Consider the following 18,903-nt stretch of genomic DNA (forward strand, 5'->3'; position numbering starts at 1 on the left):
TTACTGTGAGACTCAGAGCAGGTTATAACATTTCAGTACTCTAAGGAACTTTCTAAGCCTCCAAATTAGAGAGAACATGTTGACCTGCATTGGTAAAAGGGGTTTCCTTGTGTTTTCTGGGAGTTCACAGAAATCACCCATTAAGTCCTTGCCCTATCACCAAGGTAGGTACCACATATCTCCTATCTGGTTCCCTTATTTCCCACCCTGACCCCCATCTTCCCCCCAAAATAGAACATCATACTTCCATTTTAATGAATATTTTATTGAATGTTTTAATATGTACAAGGCATTGTTATATTCTGAGGATAAAAAGAAAAAATAAAACAATTCCTGTTGTTCAGTCACTTTTCAGTTGTATCTGACTCTTTGTGACTCCATTTGGGGTTTTCCTGGCAAAGATACTGGAGCTATTTGCCATTTCCCTCTCCAGGTCATTGTACAGATGAGGAAACTGAGGCAAACAGGGTTAAGTGACTTGTCCAGGGTCACACAGCTAGTAAGAAGAATCTGAGGCCAGATTTGAACTCAGAAAGATGAGTCTTCCTGACTCTAGGCCTGGCACACTATCCATTGTGCCATCTAGCCACCCCAAAATAATTCCTACTCTCAAAGAGTTTACGGTCTTAGTGTCTCATGTTGGAATACTTTCTCATGTTGAAATATGATCTCGTTGCCTCTTAATAGCTAGCATTTATATAGCACTTCAAGATTTGCAAAGTACTTTACAAATATGAACTTATTTTATCCTCACAATCACCCTGGGAGGTAGGTGCTATTGTTATGTCCATTTTTAAATGAGGAAACTGAGGAAGGCAGAGGTTAAGTGACCATTCCAGGGTCACACAGCTAGTATATGAGATTGGATTTGAACTCAGGTCTTTGTGACTCCAGGTACAGAGCTCTATTGTGTCACCCAGGTGTCTCTTCATAGTTTCTGAAGGACCACCACCATTACTTTCCTCCGTGCCCCTAAAGGTGGAGAAAGTAATGCCTGGGGTCATGAAGTTTGCTCAACTCGATTTGTTATTTGCACCCTGGTTCATTTTTGAATGTGAAAAAGCATTATCATTAAATAGACAACCCCCCCAAAAAAGGATCTCAGATGAAATCAGTCATTCCACAAGTATTTATTGAGTGCCTCCTACATTCAAGGTGCTCTGGGAGATATAAATACAGACTGAATACAATCACTGCCCTCAAGGAGCTTACAGTCTAGTTGAGGTAACAAGACATATACTAACGGTGAATGATACAGGTGCACAATTTAGCATTTTTATTAGCGATTAGGATAAATACAGTTTTTACAAATTTGCAGGTGACCCAAGGCTGGGAGGAATAGCTTGCATGCCCTGTGACCATTATGATCCAAAGTACCTATGAGCCAGAATAATGGGTTGAATTTAAAGAGAAAACTTTAAAAGGAAAAATGGAAAACTTCTACCCATGGATATCTCATCTGAAAAAAAAAAGTCTGAGTCTTATGAGTGAATTTCAAGGTCAATAGGATTCAAAGTATGATATGGCAGCTTAAAAAGCTAATGGAATATTAGAATGGTGAAATCCTAGATATAGAACTGGAAAGCATCTAAGAAGCCATCTAAAATTTAAAAAAAGAAGAAAGAAAGATGAAAGAAAGAAAGAAAGAAAGAAAGAAAGAAAGAAAGAAAGAAAGAAAGAAAGAAAGAAAGAAAGAAAGAAGGAAGGAAGGAAGGAAGGAAAGAAAGAAGGAAGGAAGGAAGGAAGGAAGGAAGGAAGGAAGGAAGGAATGAAGGAAGGAAGAAAGAAAGAAAGGAAGGAAGGAAGGAAGGAATGAAGAAAGGAAGGAAGAAAGAAAGAAAGAAAGAAAGAAAGAAAGAAAGAAAGAAAGAAAGAAAGAAAGAAAGAAAGAAAAAAAGAAAGAAAGGAGGGAAGGAAGGAAGGAAAAAAAAGAAAGAAAGAGAAAAGAAAAGAAAAGAGAAAAGAAAGAAAACTCATTAAGGCTGAATTGAGAGGCAGAGCATCCAGCATAAAGGAAGTAATAGTCCCACTGCACTCTACTCAGACCAGATCTGGAGTGTTGGGTTCCATTCTGGGTGTTATATTTTAGGAAAGGCGTTGGTAAGCTTGGGATTATACACAGAAAAGTGACCAGGATGAGAAAGGATCTTGCCTTGTCTCCATGAGGAAAAATGAAGATATCTAGCCTGGAAAACAGAAGACTGAGGGTGGGGTTGGGGGAAGATGACAGATTTAAGTACTTGAGATGTCACATAGAAGGATCAGACTGGATCCCAGAGGGCAGGACTAGGAGAAAGGGGGAGAAGTTAACGGAGAGACACATTTAGTGGTGGGTTTCCTCTCACCTTAGGTCTTTTTTTTCTTCAGAAAATTTTATCTTTTTTAAATTTTATTTTATTTTTAATTATTGAATAAAACAAGCATTTCCATAACATAGTATAATAAAAAGATGATTGCACATGAAACTGCAAGTCTATTATGTACAACTTGCCATTCCTTTTAAATATATAGTAAAGTTATTATGTAAACTTCTTTTTTCCTCTTCCCTCCCCCACCCCACCCTAGAGATGGTTGCCATTAGAAAGACAACAAGACACACACACACATTCATTCTATACATACGGCTATTTATCAGCTCTTTCTCTGGATGCAGATAGTGTGTTCCTTCATAGGTCCTTTGTAGTTAATTTGAATATTTATAATAGTCAAAATGATGTATTCACTCAAAGTTGTTTTTAAATAATGCTGCTTTTACCGTTTACAATATTCTCTTGCTTTTGCTCATTTCACTCTTTATTATTTCATACAAGTCTTTCCATGTTTTTCTAAGATCATTGAGCACCTCTTTTCTTATAACACAGTACTATTCCATCACAATCATATGACACAACTTGTTCAGCCATTCCCCAATTGAAAGGCATCCCTGCAATTTCCAGTTCTTTGCCACCACAAAGAGAGCCGCTATAAACATTTTAGAACATATAGATTCTTTTCCTTTTTCCCTAACCGTCTTTGGAAATAGGCCTAGTAGTGGTATTGCTGGGTCAAAGGGTATAAGCAGTTTTATAACAGTTTGGGCATGATTCTAGATTGCTCTCCGACATGGTTGGATCAATTTACAATTTTACCAACAATGAATTAGTGTCCTGATTTTTGCACATCCTTTCCACATTTGCTGCTTTCCCCTTTAATCATTTTAGGCAATCTGATAGGGTTGTTTTAATTTGCATTTCACTAACTAGTGATGATTTAGAGCATTTTTTCATATGATTATAAATTGTCTGATTTCTTCATCAGAAAATTGCCTGTTTATATCCTTTGACCATTTATCAATTGGGGAATGACTCATATTTTTAATAAATTTTACAAAGACTTTTTATATATTTAGCTAAGAAACTATCTATAAAAATTTTTCCCCAATTTTCTGCTTTTCTTCTGATCTTGGCTACATTCATTTAAAGACCTTAGGTCATTTAACGAAGGCTGAAGATTGATTTGTTTGGGACATTATGAAAGGATTCCTTATTCAAGTTCAGGTTGGACTAGAGACAATAAACACTATTAATATTAAGAGGAGAGAGATAGCGTCGAAGATTTAGAGCTGGAAGAGACCTCAGAGATCATCTACTTTAACGCCCTCACTTTACAGGTAAAGAAATGGAGGCCCGGAGGGTTTCAAAGATTTGGCCAAAGCTCATAGAGGCAGTACATAGCTGAGATTCAAACTCAAGTCCTCTGATTCCAAAAACCCAGCAGTATTATCATGTATGTTAAAATTTTACCTTGTGCTGGTCCCCCCGATCACCATCCTTCTGCCTCTTCTAGTTAGTGTGGGAAGTCTGAAAGTAGCCCGTATAAAGGAAGCCACGTACAAACTGTCCCAGAGATCAAAGGAGCATAATTTACAAACCGTATCATATATCAACCAAAATTCAATCCTGGTAATAAGGGCTGAATCAGCAGAAGCCATCTAGGTACTGCGGTCAAGGTCTGATCCTATGATACGTAAATCTCAGGCAAGTTTCAGATATTCTCAGTAAGACCAGCAGAACACCAAAAGGTGATGATTTTGAGATGATCTAGACACGTTAACTTTAAAGTTTTACTGACAACTCTGAAATGATTTGGATATGTTAATGAACTAGCCCCAAGGCAGTACAGATAGAAGTCAGTCCATCTCCCCAAAAAAACCTGTAAAAATGAGACCTCAAACTCCTGCCCCCGAGCCCTCTTCCATCTCTTAAGGATCTATGCTGCCAGGGCTCTCAATTCTATCTAATCCATGGAAATGTGATTATCTGCGCCTCTCCACCTCCCCATCCTCTTCACTATCTCATCCCTTGTCCCCACACCATGTGACTCTGTACCACTTTTGTAACTTGTCTCTGCCTTTATGAGCTTTTTGCCCCCATACCCTCTGTGCTTAAATAAAGTGTTGATTGCTTGTTGCTGCCAGTCATGGTCTTTCCTGGTGAGTACCCAAAGAGCCAATGCCAGTCCCCATTTCATAATTTCATAAATTATCAATTCCATCTGGTACTACACTGCCTCTCCCAAGATACCACAAGGAACTGGGCTAACTAGGGAAGGCTTTGTTGAAGAGATGGACATTTCAGGACTAGACTAGGACTTTTGAATAGCAAACCCATTTTTCTCCCAGATAGGAAAATGAATTTCAGATCTAGGGGGGCAGAATAATAAGTATCATCTAGTAAAAAGATTCTGCTAGCCATTGTCCCTAAAGTTGAACAGACTGAACTGTAGCTTGAGGAACATTAAACTCTCTGCCTAACCCAGTGAACAATGCCTTCCTATGTGTGCATAATACCATCACACCACAACTTACCTAATTCTGCCTAATGCTATTTTTACCACTTGGACTGAGATGCTGAAATCTCAGCAAAGCATTCTACCCACCTACCTGCCCATCCACCTGAGCAGAAGCCCTCAGGCCCCTCCCACACAAGCCTTTCCTTGACAGAGCTGATGAGTGACATACAAGAAGGCAGTGTAATGGAGAGAATTGAAGGCTGTATGTGGAGTCAGAAGATTCAGGATCGTCACTGATACTACTTATCAAACTTTGGGCAATTGACTTAAGCTCTCTGAGCTTTGGTTTCCCTTTCTGTACAATAGAAAAAATAGCACATTCCCTACCTCGCAAGGTTGTATCTCCTATTACAAGGAAAGCATTTTGTAAATCTTAAAGAACTCTAGAAATGAGTTATTGTCGTGTGGAACATTCTTGTGCAGAGTCATTCATTCAGCTAACATCTTACCTAAGCAAATTTGATTTTGCATTACTAGTAGGACTGCTTTTATACTGGGAGCTCCCAGAGAAATCAGATACCTTGATGCTTAATCATAAGGGCAGGGCCATAACGACACTGGGCCTTTTGAGGCCACTACCCCATTTTAGTACAATTAGGGCTTAGGCAAAACACCCCCAAACACATACAAATACACATAGAGACACATACCACCACCCATACTTATGCAAAAGGGAGCTGGGATATTATGCAGTGTCCCGAGGATTCAAAAATATCTACTGTTGTATCTGCAGAAGGCCCAAGGCTGTTGGCCATCTTCTCATACTGAATCAATGGCTGGAGGAAAATGCACCCAAGTATTTTCTAGTATGCCCTTATCCCATCTTTTCCTAGCCATGCTATCAATTAACATCAGGCCAGACAATTACTAAGTAATAGACGCAGAGAAAATGGCAGCTAGGTACCTCAGAGAACACAGTGTTAGACTTGGGGTCAAGAAGAACTGAGTTTGAATCCTGCCTCAGATACTTCCTAACTGTATGACCCTAAGTATAGGGGTCTTAACCTCTCTCTGCCTCAGTTTCCTCATCTGTAAAATTGAGATGATAACACTTAATGGCTTGTGGTGAGAATAAAATGAGAGGATAAATGTAAAGTACTTTGCAAACCTTAAAGCTATATATAAATACTAGTTATAAAAATTATCATTGGCTGAATTTTGTTAAAAGCGATATAGTCATCCAGTGATATTAATGTGCCTCATCACTGTTTCTAGGGCCTTACAAAACACCTACATACAGCACAACACATGGGCTGTTATTTTTTCCCTCCAATTTGGTATCAATCCCCATAGTTCCTGATGAATGGCTATAGGTCAGATATTATATTTTCTCATGGTATAGTAGCAATGGAGAGTCAGACACATCCATAGCGTTCAAGAGTTTCAGACTCTTAGTCCCGAGACCTAAAGTTCCATTCTTAGCTCAGACAGTGGTCCACTCATGGTCTTAGGCCAGCAATTTCCCCTGTCTGTGCCTAGGTTTTCCCATTGGCAAACAAGGACAATGCCTATGCCATCACTGCCATCCCATCCTGTGTAAGTTCTTAGAGGTATGTCGGAATGGGTGCAATAATCCTATTACAGAGAGCTCCGGCATCCCCCAAGATAGTTGCAGCTCTTTCTCTAAGATATTCCTCCTTCTAAAAACAGCTTGTCTCACTAGTCAATCCCTTTCACCATTTTCTGATAATCACTTGCCTAGGCTTTTTGCAGGTCCAAATGTCCATGACAGGAGAAGATAGCTTCATAGTTGGAAGACTGAAATAGTCTTGTTCAAGTGCCAGTGATTCACAAAGTGGGCAGAGGCAACTATCCAGGCACACACTTTCCCCTTCCCCATTTGTACATAAAATCAGTGACATTGGATAGGTTCGTGGCATATATCAAAACTCCTCCCCCTCCCTTTTCCTGATTAATAAGCTGTATTTCCTATTCCTACTCAGTGCTCTGACTTACAATGTGCTCTTTTTTCTTTAGAACATCTCCTGCCTTTTACCTAATCCTTCCTCTAGGATGGTTCCCATTTTAAAAGGGGATTTGCTTACACACAAAGTTAAGGAAATGAGCTGATCCCCACCCGAAATGCAATCTCTCTCCATCTCCACTTCTCTAACAGAGGATCCTCTTCATAAGGATTAATACAACATTGCCAGACTAGTCCAAAGAACATTCTTAGAGGTAGTGTGGCAGCTAGGTGGCTCAGTGGATAGAGTGCTGGGCCTGGAGTCAGCAAGACCTGAGTTGAAATCTAGCCTCAGACATTTACTAGCTGTGTGACATTAGACAAGTCACTTAACCTCTGTTTGGCTTAATCCACTGGAGAAGGTAATGGCAAACCACTCCAGTGTCTTTACCAAGAAAACTTCATAGACAGTATTGGTATGATATGGTTCATGGGGTCACAAAGAATTGAACACAGTTGAATGACTGAACAACAAAGTGTGGTCTAGTGAAAAATACACTGTCCTGGGAATTAGGAGATCTGGGTTCTAGTTCCATCTCGTACATACACTTGCTCTGTGATCTCAGGCAAACTCACTTACCTCCCTGAGCCTGAGTTTCATCAGCTATAAAAAGAAAGCAATTGAAACAGGTGATCTTTAAGGGCCCTTCCCACTCTGACATTGTATAAACCTACGATTTGTACTTTAAGCACAGAGAAGTGGCTTGTGGTTTGAATCTGGACAACGTCTCTTCCTTCATTATGCATAAGTATAATATCCAGTGAAAACAAGATTGATCCCTTAAGAATCCAAATTTGAAGAGATTAAAAAAAATGTGCATGACATTCTCATTCTTCCTAATGAGAGACAAAGATGACCTCATTCTTCCTAATGAGACACAAAGATGACCTCGTTGGATACGGTACAATTCTCAGGGATTATACACAAGTTGAGGTGTGTAGGGAAGACTTGGCCAATGCCCGTCACACCCTCAGCTACAGAATCTACATAGGCTGAGGTCTCAGGTAAACCTTTTGCTTAGATGAACTGGCATTGACTGCAGAAAGCCCTTAACAACACGGTGAAGAAGGGCAACAAAGGTGGCAGGCAGAGGCCAAAGAGAGGTTTTCCGATATTCTGCTCAATAGTCACTGTGTGTTCACTGGTTATTTCCTATGACTATTTAAGGAAATACAAATGATTCCAGAAGGGCAAAAGAGAGCAAACTGAAACTGATTACCTATAAGGGCAGCTAGGAGGTACAGTAGATAGACTGCTGGACCTGGAGTCAAGAAGATATCTCCCTGAGAACAAATCTGGCCTCAGACACTTACTGGCTGTGTGGCCCTGCACAAGTCATTTAACCCTATTTGCCTCAGTTTCCTCATCTACAAAATGAGCTGGAGAAGGAATGCCAAATCACTTTATATCTCTGCCAAGAAAACCCCAAATGGGGTCATGAAGAGTAGGCCATGATTGAAATACAACTGATTAACAACAAATGCTAATAACTGAAACAATTGAGAAGCTGCAAATAAAAAGAAGGAAAAGAGCAAATTTATGCAAAAGCAGGGGTATTTTGATAAATGTTTAACAACCTAGCTCTTCAGGGGGAAAAATGTACAAGCAAAAATCTTTTAAGTTTAATCTGCATTATTAACATTTTCCCCATAACTGTTTTAAGTCTAGAAAATCAACAAATCAATAAATCAAGCTCTGATTGTAGCATTTAGTGAATTCTGAAGTGTTAATGTTCACAATGGAAATATCACAATCAGCTTCATGAGCCTGTAGCAGGGGGCTTTAGCACATTCCTGCTGAAATGCAATGAGTCGGGACCCATTAATAGCTGGAAATCCAGCGTCATGGTAGAGAGGCAGCTTGTCATAGCAGTGGACAGGAGAAACTTTCAGAAGTCTCCAAAGAACTATATATTTGCTAGAAATCCCCTATGACAATGAAAGAACTATTCAGTGATTGGCACGATGTGTGCTATGTTTGTCTTCCTGTCCATGGCATTCGCTAACCACATGTGTTAATTGCTAATTTATCTCATTTTTAATTAAAAAAGTGAAAGGACTTAAGGAACACCATGCTATTCTTCAATTTATAAGAGGGTTTTGGCTCTACCCACGGTCCTGCTAATGACTTTAAATCACTTAGTTTCTTTGGGCCTCATCTGTAAGAATTATCATGATAATGAGCATTTGAGACTAAATGATCTCTAAGGTCTCTTCCACCTCTGATATTCTATAGTCTGTAAGTTTTGAGAAAAAAATAAATAATATTTCAAATAATACAGGAAGAAAAAAAAGATTCTAAGGAGGTAAAGAGGAATAGAAACCGGAGTCAAGAGTTCAGCAAGTGTAAGAACATGACATAGAACAGAGAGAAAAAGAAATCCTGAACTAGTAGAACTATGTAATGAGCAGAAGGTGAATCCAGATCTTCTGAAGAAAGTATGCTACGGTTCAGGAACAATAAGAGGATTCATGGTTCACAGAAACCAGCTACTGATCCCAATAAGATTATTGTGTCAGGGTCATCAATTAAGGAGTACAAGGGCAGGTAAGTGGCACTGTGGATGGAGTGTTGGGACTGGAATCAGAAGGATCTGAGTTCAAATCTGGCCTCCAACACTTACTGGCTGCATGACCCTGAGCACATCACTTAACCCGTTTGCCTCAGTTTCCTCCTCTATAAAATGTGCTCTAGAAGGAAATGGCAAACCACTCCCCTAAATGGCATCATAAAGAATTGGATGTGACTGGAAAACAACTGAACTGACTTTCAGACAGTTGCTATTGGATAAGTTAGGAAAATACTGTAGACGTATTGTAGGTGAACTTTTGTAAAATTTTTGATAATTTTTAACCTAATGTTCCTGTAAGACAAATGGAGAAATGTGGGCTGAATGGCAGTAAATTTGAGGAGTCTCATAGCTGGTTGAACCCAAACAATACTAATCAGCGGTCTGATGTCAAACTGGAAAAAGTTCTCTACTGAAGAGCCACAGGGTATTGGCCTTTTCCACATTTTTATTAACAATTTGATTGAAGAAACCAATACTCTTTTTATTACATTAGCAATGACAAAAAGCTAGAAGAGGAACTGTAACTTCCCGTGAGAGAATAAAGACCCAAAACAATCTCCATAGCATGAAATGAGCTGCCTTGCGAGTTAGTGAGCTCCTTATCATAGGCAGCTAGGTGGACACTGGATAGAGTGCTGGGACTTGAATCAGAAGACCTGAGTTCAAATCTGACCTCAAACTCTTACTAGCTGTGTGACCTTGAGCAAGTCACATAGCCATTTGCCTCAGTTACCTCATCTGTAAAGTGGGGATAATAATAGCATGTACTTCTAGGAGTTGCTATGAGTACCAAATGAGAATAATTATAAAGCATTTATCATGGTGCCTGGCACATGTTGTTGTTCAGTCACTCAGTCATGCCCTACTCTTCATGACCCCATAGACCACAGTACACCAATACTGTCTATGAAGTTTTCTGGGCAAAGATACTGGACTGCTTTGCCATTTCCTTCTCCAGTGGATTAAGGCAAACAGACGTTAAGGGACTTGCCCAGGGTCACACAGCTACTAACTGTCTGAGGCTGGATTTGAATTCAGGGCTTGCTGACTCCAGGCCCAGTGCTTTATTCACTGATCCACCGAGCTGCCTCCACCTAGTACACAGTAAGTGTTTGATAAATTCTTATTTCCTTCCTTATCCCTCTCGGAACTTCCACCCATAATTACAGTTATCTCCTCTGGAACCAGAGAGCAAGTTTGATCCCTCTTGTGCATGACAGATTCCTATTAAATACTTGAAGACTACTGTCATGCCCTCCTCTCAGCCTTTTTTTTTCCCGCCAAGCTGAAGTTTCCAAATTCCTTCAACTGATCCTTTAAGGACCTTTATTCAAGGCCATTCAACATCCTGGTTGTCCTTCAGCTTATCCCTCTACTGTCACCCAGGACTGAACACAGTAAACCAGGTAAACCAGCTACAAGCATGACAGGATGAACACCTTATCATTGCTGGATATCAGGCATTTCAATGTTCACGATAGCTTTTTACGGAAGCGTACATCACACTTTGAACTCACATTGAGCTTGTAATCCACTAAAATCATTGAGATCTTTTTTAGACTTATTGTCGTCTAGCATTGCCTTCCCCACCTTATACTTACAAAGTCTATTTCTTGAACCCAAGTGTAAAACTTTGTCCAGGGGTGTGTTAAAGTCAGCGCAAACCAGTTTGTGAGCACCAATATTTAAATTTCCACTGTGAGCATTCACATCTCAGAAATCGGCAAGTGCTATAAAACAGAGTATATTACTATTGTGATGATCATCTAGACTTGAGAAAGCAATGAGGAAAATGTTACTAATGTAGATTAAACTTGAAAGTGACCTGTGTACATTTTTTCCAGAGAGCTGATTGTTAAACATTTACTAGCACACCCGTACCTTTATCCCTATTAAATTTGTCTTATTGGTTTCATCCCAATATTCTGGTCTGTCAAGATTTTTTTTTCTATCTAGACTCTCTCATCTAATTTGTTAGCTAATCCTCCCAGTTCAGTGTAAACTGAAAATTGATAAGCGTGCCATCTATCCCTTTTCCCAAAGTATTGATGAAAATGTTTAAATGGCAAAGACAAGCACAGAACTCTGGGACACTCCACTGGAGACTTGACATTGAATCATTAACCTTGGAGTCTGGTCATTCAACCAGATCTCAATCTACCTAATTGGACTATCAAATTGAGGACTCTATGTTTTCTATCATCTGGCTTATATCTCCCTATTTTCCCTCCACAAAATCCCTTTCCATTGCAAGATTCTGTGAAATGTGGCCCACGCAGGGCTTGGCCAAAATGGCAGATCTGATTCTTTGCAGAAGAGCAGAAAGATGCAAAACAACTGGGTGTTGTCTCATGGTCCATAACCATCCTTCCCAGAATAAAATACAGATATTCAGACAGCACTCGTTTTGGATATATAGACTATTGATTAGAGGGAGAAACATTTAGCATCCCTGAAAAGCAGAGGCAGAGACAGTGCTCAGCAGTCTGACTCTCCCTCTAGTCACTGCTCCCCCCCCAATCCATGTAAATTGGAAGCTTCCTTCATATTCCCAAATGAAAAGAAGGCTAGATGAAGCCTGTTTCCTCTCTTGGAATCTTCTCCTCCAGAAGTAAGGATGCCCTGCTAGGAAAGATGAACAAAATAGTCAATTATGAGCAATAAAATAGAAAGTTCTCCAGCCAGCACCACACCCATCAGTAGTTATGGAATTATGGAATCCAAGAGTGTCAGACTCATAAGGGACCTTGAGGATCATCTCTATAAGTATAAAATTCAAGGCCAGATTGGGGCAAACTGCCTGTAAAACTTCCCCTACAGTCCCAACCAGTTAAAACGTTATTGGGAAATTTTTCAAAAAATGAATAAAAAATACAATACAACATAGATAATGCTAATTTGTGGTTTTTAAGGTACAGGGTACAGGAATCCATTAACATTTGAATTTGGCACCATTAATTAGTCCAGCCCCATCATTTTATAGGTGAAGATAGTGAGGCATAATATTGGCATGACAACTGGAACCCTGAATTCTTGATTCTTCTCGGGTGATGACCTGGATTGTAGTATCATAAATAGCATCATTGGATTATAGTACCATAAATTTAGAACTGGAAGGGACTTTAAAAGTCCCCTAGTCCAATTCTGTTGTTTTACAGATAAGGAAACTGAGACCCCGAGAGACGAAACAACTTGCCCAACATCACACAGGAGCCTAATAGCCCAGTTATTTTAACAATCTCCCTTTCTTTCATTTTCACTCTCCTTGAGAATTGCCTGATGAAATTAGTTAATTTTATTTGACTGCAAAGCATTAGTACTAAAGACTGCCTTTCTCCAAATTTATTAATGACTTTCCCTAGTAAAGCATAATTCCTTTGCACAATTAGCAGTTTCTTTGTCAAAGGGCCTAGGTTGGTTAGTGATGCCTATGAACCTGCCAGACTTTCACAAGAATGAATACAGGCCCTCAGGTTGATCCTGAGTCAGAGATTTCACTGCTTCTAGGATTTGTCCTCATACATGGCAATACAGATTTAGCCATCAAACCACAATTGTCCCTTTTTGCTGTTCCATCATTTTAGTCCTGTCTGACTCTTCATGACTCCATTCGGGATTTTCTTGGCAAAGATGCTACAGTGGTTTGCCATTTCCTTCTCCAGCTTATTTTACAAATGAGGAAACTGAGGCAAACAGGAATAAGTGACTTTTTCAGAGTCACAAACTATAAAGTGTCTGAGGCCAGATTTGAACTCATGAAGATAAATATTCCTGACTCCAGGCCTGGCACTCTATCCATTGTGCCACCTAGCTGCTATCAGTCATAATCCTACCCATGTCAAAAAATTTAACAAAATTCAATCAGATAATATATGCTATATTCAGAGCATTTTGGTAGATACTAAGGAAGATACTATATTCAGATAAAATGTAGTCCCTGCATCATCAGCACGATTATGCTTTGTGACTTTCTGCCATAACAGAAACCTTAAGGACCTGATATTTCAAACCTGATGCTGACACTTCCTGTGTGACCTTGGGCAAGTCATTCCATCATCAAAGTCATCATCATCATCATCATCCATAAGCTTTTTTTAAAGTACCTTCTATGTGCCAGGCATTGTTCTAAACCCCAGAGATATAAATAAAAGGAAAAATACAATCTCGGTTCTCAAGGAGCTCACGTTGGGAGAAACAACATGGAAACATCTGTGTATATACAAGACATATACAATGTAAGTGGAAAGCGATCTCAGAAGGAAGACACCAACAGTGGGAGGTTCAAACCTTGTATCCAAATCTTGTCCCAAAAGCATTGTTCTGGTTACTCAGTTGACAAAGGGCCTCAGAAGTTGAACTGGGCCCACAGCAGAAAATACCAACTATTATGTTTAGTTATTTCATCAAAGAAAAGTTTCCATCAATGCCTTCCAATAAAAAGTGTACAATCCTGTGCTTGATGCTTTTCACCATTTTTTTTTTGTATTCCATTTGTTTGATGGAGGCACAGCTTAGCTGGATGTTCACATGGGCAGGTTGGTTCTCCTGCCAAAGCTTGTTACGCAGCATAGAATAGATCTGCAAACCAATGAAAGGACTGGATATCCCTGCACACTCAGATGAAATACAATTCTCCTGAGCTCGTATGGTCTCCAGTCATCCAGCAATGGGTTGATTGATACAAAAGGAGTCCCTCCGGGATTGTTTCTTGGAGTCTCAGCTTCTTCATCTATAAAATGAAGAACCTGGACGAAGTAATCTTTAAAAATCCCTTCTAGTTCTAAAAGTATGATGCTAAGATCCTAGGGTCATCATCTGAGAGGAATGAGATTATAACAATAATTGATTTTATGTGCTTTGCAAATTGCAAAGTGCCATACATATGCTGTCATGAATGGATTTATAATCCAAGAAAAAGATGTCACCAACACAGATGCACAATCTAGCTTCAAGCTGCAGCCCTGCCACTTTGTCTGCATGGCCAAATCATTTTGCCTCTAAGGTCCTCTATTTTCTCATCTGTAGCGTGAAACAGTTGGACTAGATTACATTTAAGGTGCCATCTAGGTACAGCTAGGTGGCACAGAGGATAGAGTGCCGGGCGTGGAGCTGGGAAGACTCATCTCCCTGAGTTCAAATATGGCTTCAGATACTTACTACCTGTGTGACCCTAGACAAGTCACTTAATCCTGTTACCTCAGTTTCCTCATATGTAAAATGAGGTGTGGAAGGACTTGCCAAACCATTCCAGTATCTTTGCCAAGAAAATCCCAAATGGGGTTACAAAGAATCAAACACAACTGACTGAAAAATGACTGAACAACAAGGCATCATCCAGTTCTGACGCTACCTAAGATTGATATAGCTTCAAGTTTTGAAGATGGAATGGATGAATTGGGCAACTTCCAGAAAATGCTGCAGTCCTGAGCAGTTTGGGGCTAGAAAGAAAGTAAAATTCAGTAGATGGCTACTTTTCTCTCCTCCACCCCTAAAAAGAAAAAAACTAGTCTAATTCCTAGGCTGCTAGGAAAATTGTTGAGTGCCTTCTGGGGTGCCTACCCTGAGATTTGCATGGCACGTATACTGGTGACTTAGAAGTTTATACACATTTCCAACTGCTACTAAGTGAAAATGTTTTCAGTATGGAAATGCCTTTTACATGAGTAAAAATGGGCTTTATGGTATAGATTTTCAAAGAAATTTCTTATAGGAGATGTGCCAACTTCGGTGTCCTTCCTTTGTACTCACCTCCAGTGGTAGGCAAGTTAGTGTGACCCTTTGGTGGGATGATGTGACGATTCAAAAGAAATATGCTATTTGAGAAGAAAATGCAATTAGAGTCCCCAAAATTATCACTCAAGCAAAAATTAATTGTGAACAATTAATCATCTTAATTATCTGTGACCGCCAAGGACAGCAATGGCATAGAAAACTGAAATCCCCAGCTAGTGGTTTTAGCTTTTACTCACAACCCTCTCTCTTTATTACCAGAACTGCTGACAAATAACAAAAGGGGCTTATTTAAGTGTTCTCTCCTCCTCCTGACCTTGGCTATTCTCTGGAAAGGATGCAAATTGTGTGAGTGAGGAGCACTTAAAGGTACCAGATCTCAAAATACCTTCCCTCTCGCAAGTGTTCTCTCCTTTATGATGCCTCCTTTACTTATTTTTTTTTATTTACATGAAAGATTTTCCAGAGATGTCCAATTTTCATGTGTTAAGATATTTTGTTGTATGTTGTCAAAATCCCTCTTTAAACCTATTTTTTAATCAATGTCGCCCTGCTTGAACATGATTAAAATTTGAGAAATGATAACTATCTAGATGTTATAAACATTTAAATAGGGTGAGATTTCTACCTCTGATAGTCTGGACAGCCATTTTACAGAGGACATTCTGACCTTTAAGGCATCTCTTATCTGTAAATTAAAAAAAATTATTAGCACTTTCTCTCTCCATTAAATTATTTGGCATATATTTTATATTTACTTACTTGTGTATTTCTTGTACCCCAACCTCATGCAGCACAGACACAGAGACATTTATAAATCCTCCCCTCTATTCATCAGTTGGTATTCATTAACGCACCCTACCCAATATGCTCAGCACTGATGTGAAAAAGAAAACTAGAAAAACCACCAGGTATAGTGTCCCTATTTTATAGACTAAGTAACAAGGGGCCTGTGAAACAATGCCATCCCGGTCTGCCGTGCAAAAGCAGTGGAACTTTGGGCCTCTGAGATCACTTTCAGTTCTAAATCTTCAATATTTCAATGATGTGTCTTTTTGCTTGCTTCCCTTGGCCCACCAACCCCTGCTCCTTTCTTATACAAATTTATCCATCCTTCTGGGCTCTGCTCAAGCCCTATTTCCTTAATGAAGGAGGAAACCTGGACCACTTTGGCCTTATCTCATCCTTTCCCAAAGGATAGAATCACAGAATCTCCATGTTAGAAGGACCTTTAGTCCCACCTCTACTTGAAGCAAGACTAAAGGAAGGGAAATTATGTTTAATGGGGCTGAAAAGAATGACTGGGGTCAGGTTGGATAAAACTTTAAAAACTAAACAGTGGAGCCTCGTAGTAGAAAGTCACTTATTAAGTAGGGGAATGACATGATTAGATCTGTGCTTCAGGAAAAACTACTTTGTTCACTGCACACAGGACGGACTGGAGTATTAAAACTTGAGGGAGAGAACACAATTAGGAGATCAATACAATAATCTAAGTCAGAGGTGATGAAGGCCTCAACTAAAGTGGCAACTGTGTGAATGGAAAAAAGAGGTCACATGTGAGAGATGTTGTAAAGGTAGAAATGGCAAGATTTGACAACTGATTGGTTAGGGAGAGTGAGAAGTCCAACATAATGCCAAAGTTATGGACCCAGGAGACTAGAATGATGGTGATGCCTTCCACAGAAATAGGGTAGTTTGGAAAGGGAAATTTGGGGTAGAAAGATGAGTTCAATTTTAGACCTGTTGAGTTTAAGATATCTGTAGGACTTACAGTTTAAACTGTCCAACAGGCAGTTGATGATGCGGGGCTGAAATTCAGGAAAGAGACTGAGACTAGTAGATAGATAGATAGATAGATAGATAGATAGATAGATAGATAGATAGACAGACATGCTAATACATATATATTATTATCTATGTATATATGTGTGTATATATACATACATGTGTGCATGTGTATATGAGTATATATATATACATATATACATATATATATATGTATATGGCATCTGCGAAGAAATGACAGTTAAATCCACAGAAGCTAACAAGGTTACCAAGAGAGTATAATAGAAAGAAAAGGGCCTAGGGAAAAATATTGGGAAACACCTATGGTTAGAAGACAGATTTAAATGATAAACTGGGAAAGGAGGCTAAGAACAATCTGAAATGCCAGGCAAGAGAGTTTGGACATTCTGTGAATAACAGAGAGTCATTGAGGGTTTTTTTTAAAGACACGGGAGTAACATGATCAAGCCTATGCATAAGAAATAGTATTTTAGCAGTTGCGTATCAAATAGTTTGTAGGAGAGTAAGTCTGGGAGCAAGGAAAGCTAGTGAAAGAGTTTGCGTGAAAGGTAACAAAGTCGTGTATTAGAGTTTGGAAGTCAGGATAAAAAAAGAAGAGCAGATGTGACAGATATTATTGAGGTAGAATAGACAGAACTGTGTGGATGTGGGGAGTGAAGTGGAAGAATAAGTGAAAGGTAACACTGAGGCTTCAACTCTGGGTGACTAGAAGGATGACAGTGACACAAATAGAAAAAGTAAAGTTAGGGAGAAAAGGGCCTTTTAAAAAATCCTTTTAAAAGATACATATATTTATGTATATATGTATGTGTATGTATATCTATATACATATTTTAATTTATACCAGAAGTCCCTGTATGCTGGTTAACTTAACACTCTAACAATAGAGAAGGGTTTTGCTCTGTGATTTCCTTTATCATCACTGTACATATGATACCATGGACATATTGCAAAAAAAAATGACTGAAGTGAGCAGATAGACAGACTGTCAGTGCCATAAATTTAAAAAACCGAAACAAAAACTAGTTACGGTACCTTCTGATCCAGGAATGTTCCAAACACTAAGATAAAGAAACCCTTGGAAACAGGAAGGAAAAAGAAGAAAAACAAAACAAAAAAAGAAAACAGTAAGTACAATAATTCAACACCATTTTTACTTTTGGAAAATAAAATCACACTTAGATGAAATATTATTAAATCTTTGAAATATACTAAAATGGCACATGCCAGAGATTAAAGTATTCTCAGCTGTCTTTTTCAAGAGAGGCAAAAAACTGGTATATTGAACCAGTACAATAGCTTGCCTGGTCCCAATCTGGTCTATGTCTGAAAGACTGTTGGATATGGGGTCAACAAAGACCCGAGTTTGAGAACTGACAGAAGAAATTAAAGCCATGTGGGAATAGACAAACTACATGTTATCCTTGTTTTCTTGCCCATAGCTTACCATAGTGCCTGACAAGTAGTAGGCACTATATAAATGCTGATTTTCCCTCCTTCCCCATCCCATAGCTACACATGGAGCACACGTGGAAAGAAGGAAGGAAGGAAGGAAGGAAGGAAGGAAGGAAGGAAGGAAGGAAGGAAGGAAGGAAGGAGGAAGGAAGAAAAAAAGAATGGAAAAATGAAGGATGAATGGAAGGAAGGAAGGAAGGAAGGAAGGAAGGAAGGAAGGAAGGAAGGGAAAGAGGGAGGGAGGGAGGGAGGGAGGAAGGAAGGAAGGAAGAATGAAGGAAGAAAAAAAGAATGGAAAAATGAAGGATGAATGGAAGGAAGGAAGGGAAGAAGGGAAGAAGGGAGGAAGGGTGGAAGGGAGGGAGAAAAGGAAGGAGGCTGGGAGAGATGAAGTAAGGAAGTGAGGAAACAAGCATTTGTCAAGCTTTTTTTGCCAGGCAGTATGCTAAGCACTTCATAAATGTTATTTCATTTGATCATCCCAACAACTTTGGGAGATAAATGTCATTATTAACCTCACTTTATGGAATCTGAAGCAGACAG

General features: G+C 39.3%; 1 protein-coding gene across 1 annotated transcript in view; it reads right to left on the minus strand.

Moving 5' to 3' along the window:
- Window positions 1–15,131: 15,131 nt before the first annotated feature.
- The window catches only part of ADGRF2 (adhesion G protein-coupled receptor F2), a 31,500-nt gene continuing 27,728 nt past the window's right edge, over window positions 15,132–18,903 (minus strand). The window contains exons 6-8 of the mRNA XM_036766672.1: window positions 17,941–17,982; window positions 15,725–15,784; window positions 15,132–15,179 (exon numbers count right to left, since the gene is read on the minus strand). Coding sequence (XP_036622567.1) covers window positions 15,132–15,179; window positions 15,725–15,784; window positions 17,941–17,982 — 150 coding nt within the window. The remainder of the gene's footprint in view (window positions 15,180–15,724; window positions 15,785–17,940; window positions 17,983–18,903) is intronic.

The sequence above is a fragment of the Trichosurus vulpecula genome, chromosome 7 (genome assembly GCF_011100635.1).
Source record: "Trichosurus vulpecula isolate mTriVul1 chromosome 7, mTriVul1.pri, whole genome shotgun sequence".
NCBI classification, from domain to species: Eukaryota; Metazoa; Chordata; class Mammalia; order Diprotodontia; family Phalangeridae; genus Trichosurus; species Trichosurus vulpecula.